The sequence below is a fragment of the Abramis brama genome (assembly GCF_963993115.1).
Source record: "Abramis brama genome assembly, chromosome: 3".
Taxonomy (NCBI): Eukaryota; Metazoa; Chordata; class Actinopteri; order Cypriniformes; family Leuciscidae; genus Abramis; species Abramis brama.
In genome coordinates this window covers 21441462-21447668 of record NC_139965.1, presented here as the reverse complement: position 1 = coordinate 21447668, position 6207 = coordinate 21441462, and the positions used below count along the sequence as shown (strand labels likewise).

General features: G+C 37.5%; 1 protein-coding gene across 1 annotated transcript in view; it reads left to right on the top strand.

Moving 5' to 3' along the window:
- The first annotated feature begins 252 nt into the window (after nt 1–252).
- calb2b (calbindin 2b) overlaps nt 253–6207 on the top strand; it is an 11080-nt gene continuing 5125 nt past the window's right edge. The window contains exons 1-8 of the mRNA XM_084109050.1: nt 253–472; nt 2418–2488; nt 2796–2885; nt 4954–5034; nt 5744–5800; nt 5880–5957; nt 6038–6093; nt 6178–6207. The exon at nt 6178–6207 is cut by the window's right edge and continues 10 nt beyond it. Of these exons, the coding sequence (XP_083965176.1) occupies nt 379–472; nt 2418–2488; nt 2796–2885; nt 4954–5034; nt 5744–5800; nt 5880–5957; nt 6038–6093; nt 6178–6207 (557 nt within the window). The 5' untranslated portion in view covers nt 253–378. The remainder of the gene's footprint in view (nt 473–2417; nt 2489–2795; nt 2886–4953; nt 5035–5743; nt 5801–5879; nt 5958–6037; nt 6094–6177) is intronic.

Genomic DNA, 6207 nt, shown 5'->3' with positions numbered 1-6207 from the left:
CGATATACTTTAGGAATCTTTAATGCTATTTTCTGCTCGTGGAAGCGTACGAGCGCATAGGATTTGCGAACATTTGAATTAATTTCCATAAATCCGCTGTGATGTCCATGCTCCTAGAGTACAGATCTGAATGAGCTCGACTGCAGAAGCTGTTTTTAAACGCGCCATAATATGCTGCCGCCTTTTGGTGAGTGTGTGAACTGCACGATTCAACAGTGGCGGTGGGGGGTTTAAAACCGCTGTCTCTGTCGGGCTACTTCCAGTGACTCGCATAGGGGTAGAGGAGTGCTTCAAAGACAGGGCATTTGTTTCTTTGAAGAAGGAAAAAAAAAGACAAAGAAAAAAAAACCCTAAGGGAGAGAAACCTATTGGCTGGATATGGCGAATAAAGCACCAGAGCCTCTTTCCCTGCACCTGGCGGAACTCACTGCCACCCAGTTTATAGACATCTGGAATAAATTTGATGCTGACGGTGAGTGTAACGTCCCGGGACGAAAAGCGTTCTTAATTTAGTCGTACGTCAGAGGCTATTGGGCTACTTATCTACCCTGATTTATGTAGGCTATTGCATTTGATTTATGACTTACAATTAAAAGTATAGGCTACATTAAACTTGTATAATTATATTTGATCTTATATATATTATGTACATTTTATGTTAAAATACAAAAGTAAATAATAATGATTATTTAAAACAAAAAAAATGTAAGTAGCCTAATTAATCTAATAGTAGATTTCAATATGGCTAGATGTCAATATGAGCTATATTTTTTTATAAAGAGTCTCTGGGTGTACGCAGTTTTTAGGGATGGAGAAAAATATCTGCTATATTCTTTTCAAATAATAAAAAAACGAAGAATCAAACCTTATATTTTTGCCTATATTTTTGGTTTCTTCTCGTTTATTTTCTGGTTTGTTTGAAACGCAAGCGTAATCAACATGGTTTTTCTTTGTGCTATAGCCTACCGCACACACATGTAGATTACGTGTTTTTTTATTGTTTTTTTTATGTTAGTTTCCTATTAGGCTACACTTATAGGAAAGTGATTAATTGAGTTACACGATAAAAATGAACAAAAGTAAATGCAAGTATTTGAGCAGTTGCCACACCCGCTTAATAAGCTTATTGAGTCGCTTGTGAATATTAATGGACTGTCGTAGGTTGAGAATTTTTAGGGGGATTCTCATTTCCAGAATGTAATTTTATGTTTTACTTGCCCCACATAAAGTGATGTTTTAGGATCGTTTTGTTCAGAAACAGTCGCTTGTTTTGCGGGATCTGGCAACACTGATCTAGCGGGACACTAACTCAAGTTGAATGTGCAGTGCAGTTTTACGCACAAGCGTATTCTTGAATAATTGAGGGAAATTGAAAAAGCGCCAGTGGGATGATTGCCTGCTTTCGCCCTGTTAACTTCTTTCAGCGTTTCAGTGTAAATTATGCCCCACAGGCATTGTTGGCATTATTGATTTCACTCTGGAATGGAATCTTTCCTTCCAATTGATTTGTGTGTCAGCGTTTGAGAGACTTCGAAGATGAAAAGTGATGGGTGGGGGTTGAAAGAGAACCGGTCCAACTGGGGAGGAAAAAACAACCTAAGATGCTTTGCTGCTTTTAGCTAGTTTAAGTTGGCTTCCCAGTTTGCTCTTCATTTGGTGGCCAACCTGGCAAAGATGGCACTCAACTGGATTAACTGGTCTGACCATCTGAAAAGTACACAAGACCACTGTGAGACCAGCCAACAGATCAGAATGACCAGTCTGGGAGGCCAGCACCAGCAAACCATATTTGACTGGTTTAGGCTTAGCATGGAGTGTCATATATTCATCTTGTTACAGACTTTCACTAGATGTTTCTACTATCAATCCTGCTGAAAAGAACATCTTAACCAACCAAAGCTATTTTTTTAAGATGGTCAAGCATGCATGACCATCTAAAAAAAGTCTCCAGAACTCGACAAAACAGCAAACATATCAGCCTTGCCAGGGTGGGAGACCAGCAACTGATCTTAAGCTGGTTTTTCAGCAGAGAAGTCAAGAAGCAGTTGAAATCTGCACATTGGAAATAGCTATTCTTTATCGTTTTCATGTTAAATTGAACTAGATCGATTTAAAAAATGACTAGACTGAGAAACTGCAAACTGTGTCTGAGATGCAAGAATTTTCCCTGTACAAAGCAGACATTGTTTCTAAGGAAAATATGGGTAAAATCCCTTTGTAGCTCATTGAATGTATCTGTCCTTCAGCATTTTAAATGAACAAGACAAGAACTGATTATAAGACCCTCATTTCATTTATAAAGAGGAAATGATTGTCAAGTTACATCAGACAATGTGAGTTGAACAGTATCTGTGTGTCTTGGATGTTCAATTTAAACTCATAATTAAATAAACAAACTTAAGTTTATTTTCTTCTAGGCAATGGCTGCATTGAAGGGAAGGAACTGGAACATTTCATCCGTGAGCTCGAGATGGCACGGAAAAGTGTGGTGAGTCACATTGTGTGTGTTCGTTAATTATGGTAAAAACATCAGATGCAGTTGTACTTGATATGTGGTTATCTGAATGTCACATACAGGACTACAGAATGAGATGCCTAGATTAATCTAGCCTAATGCACATGCCATCTGAGCAGATACCATCTGGCTGATATTTTCTATTGTCAATACAGTTTCTGCATGGCATGTTTTAAAGATGTTTTTCAGCGACTGTTCACTTGGAACATTTGGAAAAATAATTGGACTTAATTGAAGTGGGAACGGTGCTGTTTTACATGTCAGACATGTTTGTTTTCAGGATCCTTCAAATGCTTCGTTCAAAGACAGGATGAAAGAGTTCATGCTGAAATTCGATGAGAACGGTGATGGGAAGATTGAGATGTCAGAGGTAAATTCCCACCCTTTTTCACTACCAAAGCAATGGTTTGAAGCTCTGCAGAGACTGTTCTGCAGAACCACCGCCTGAGATTAATGGAACACCAGGAGGAAATATAAAGAGGACAATGAGTGCAGATTAGGGGTTTGAAGGAGGGCAGAAGGTGGCATCTATCGAGGGGATGATGGAATGATGAAGGGAGGGGCAGTGAGAAGAATGAGTGGAGGGAGAGATGGATGAGGGGGAGGGAGAGGAGGGGGAGGCGACGTCCATCATGATGACGGCACGAGCGAATGGATAAAATGATTTATGTTGGAAGAAAAACCACACTAATCCAGTCACAGAGACCACATGAACATATGAGCTCCTTCCTTTCACCAATTAATGTCAGCCTGCTTCAGTTATGAAGCTATTGAGTTTGTTTGGCTGGTTGCTTTTAGCGTTTACATTTCTTCCCATTTACCTATTTGTCAGCCCTATATAGCTTAGTGGAGGTAAAATGGTTTTGAAATGATGAGAAGAGCCTCTCCGTGCACCAGATTAAAGCTTAGTTCGTAGGAGATCCTGCAGTTAATGCAGAAGGGATGTGGTTACAGTTATTTCAAATGATCTGCATTATGCAAATCTCACTGTATTAGAAATTGTAAAAGACATTGAACAAAATCCTTACGTGGTCCATACGTGGTAGCCTATTTTTGGATGTTCACTGTTTTTCATTCACACTTCAGTTTTTCTGTTTTCAATCTGGTACACAATCTCAAACATGCCCCTTTATCTTGAAAGCTGCAGGATTTCCGCTGCTCATTCAGACCCTTTTCAAGGCTTGTATCAGTCAATGATTGGTTCTTCTGTGTGTTGCGTGTGAATCTAAGATGGAAGCTCAGATTAGCCATCATTGGGATCATCGTATCTGTCATCTTCTGCTTTCCTGCTTGACTTTGATAGTGAGGTATCAGCATTTTGAAGTTAGTTGCAATTTTTTCATTCTTGCTGGGATGAACGATAATAATTTGATGTTAGTATCTTTTCGCAGAGGATCAGAAATCAACAGAATAGAGATGTTCGCTTTTTACAATGAGCACATTTATTGTAAAAAGCGAACATCTCTATTCTGTTGATTTCTGTTAAACACACATACAGTAGGAACACACGCACGCACGCACCATATCCTTCAATCGAACAAATCATTACTTGGATTGTAGGGCTTAAAAAGTCATTTTTAGCTTTTTATAGACAAAAGGTGATCTTCCAGGCCTAGGTTTGTGTGTCATAGACTGATGGTTTCAGAGCTTTACTAACTTTTCGGTTTGGTATGGTTTAGTGTCCCTTCAGCAGTTCAGCACTGATGAGCTCCTCTGTCGAGGCCGGAAAAGATAACCAAGAGCATGAAATGGTCTCTCATCCCTGTCCAGCTCTTGCAGGCTTTATACACAGGCATCAACTCAGACAGCAGCACTTGGTTGATCGTGTAGCAAAAGGGCTGCTTTGGATAAGAGCTTTGTGCTCCACTGTGCGGCTGTCCATGGTGCTGAAATCCCATTCAGTGGAATTATAGACTGGAGTCAAAATGTAGTGGTTAAGAAAGAATGCATAGTTCATTTCAAGTATATTTGATGTTTATATTATTAGTATACTTTATATACTATAAAATATATAGTAGTGGGCAAAAGTGATGTCTGGAGGGGATTTGTTTTTAATGACCCTACAGGTTTGATTAAGGCATTAAAATATGAGAAAAATATTTTATATATATTTTTAAATATTTTAAATATGAGGGAAGAACAAAACAAAGGCAAACTTCAGCTACAGATTTTATTTTACTATACAACAAAAATGCATAGAAAAACTCACAGGAAAGAATATACATTGACTATTACATTATATTATATTATATTTATTGTACTTGTACTATATATATTATGTATACTTGTACTATATTGTATTTCTGGTACATTTTCATGAGACTATATATATATATATATTTTGTGTGTGTGTGTGATTTTTTTTAAATCAGTGATGATATTATTAAGAGTAACATTGATTTGATGACAATATGTCTTTCTCTCTTTATCTTTTACAGCTGGCTCAGATCCTGCCAACAGAGGAGAATTTTCTATTGTGCTTCAGACAGTTTGTGGGATCCAGTGCAGAGTTTATGGCAGTATGTAACACTCAACAACATACAGTGATTATTTTGTTGCCATATCTTATAGATATCCTGATCTGTTGAGACTTAAAGCTAAATGAATTTCTTCTCTACATTAGTTTTTAGATTAATTAGTTTCAAAAATGATTGTTTTATTGTAAACATGAAATATCTTTGAATAGCTGAGGTGCTTTTGTGTACATCTGTGTGAGAAGAGAGAGAGAGAGAGCTAGAAAACTCTATTTGCAGTAGGTTATCCATTATGAATGGACTGCAATACATAAAAGAACAGAGTGTGTGTATGTGTGAGTAACTGGGTTAATGGAGGTACATTTGTACAACATGGTGATTTTGTAAATAATACAAAACATGTTCATTCTGTTCATCTGACTTGTAAAAGTGTAAAGTCTTTTCAAATGTGTGGATACAATGAAGACATTTTACTAGCATTACAGAGGAATACACACACGTACAATAATGCATACGGTAAAACATCCTGGTAAATCAGGGCAGGTGGGTATCCCTCCACATTAGATAAGCTCACCATTAATCCCAGTGTAATTCCCAAATACTAAATTCACTGGTTTAATCAAGAACAATGACATAATCACATACAAATCTGAACATGTTTGATTAAAACCTTGTCGGTTTCACCTTTGCAGGGCAAATAATCTGTACATATGTGTGGAGGTATCTGTTTTAATGCTATTGTTTCATTTTTTAGGCTTGGAGAAAATATGATAATGACCGTAGCGGATACATTGAATCCAATGAACTGAAGGTATAACTCAATAGGTCACACAGAACTTCCTATAGCTATTATAGATCCATTGCTAAATAAAATAATTTCTTTGCCCTAGGGCTTCCTCTCAGATCTGTTGAAGAAAGCAAACAGACATTACGATGACAAGAAACTGAACGAGTATACGCAGACCATAGTGAGTAGACACACACAATTCACACATATACACAACACACACACACAACTGCTGTTTAATTTATGCTTTTTTTCCTGCAGCTTAAAATGTTTGACCTGAATGGTGATGGAAAACTGGGATTGTCCGAGATGGCTAGGTGAGGTGGCCTCAGAGTTAGTCGCATATTAATGCAATATTGTTTAAATGATATAATATTGTATGTTGTTTTTTTTGTCGTCAGACTGCTTCCTGTGCAAGAGAATTTTCTGCT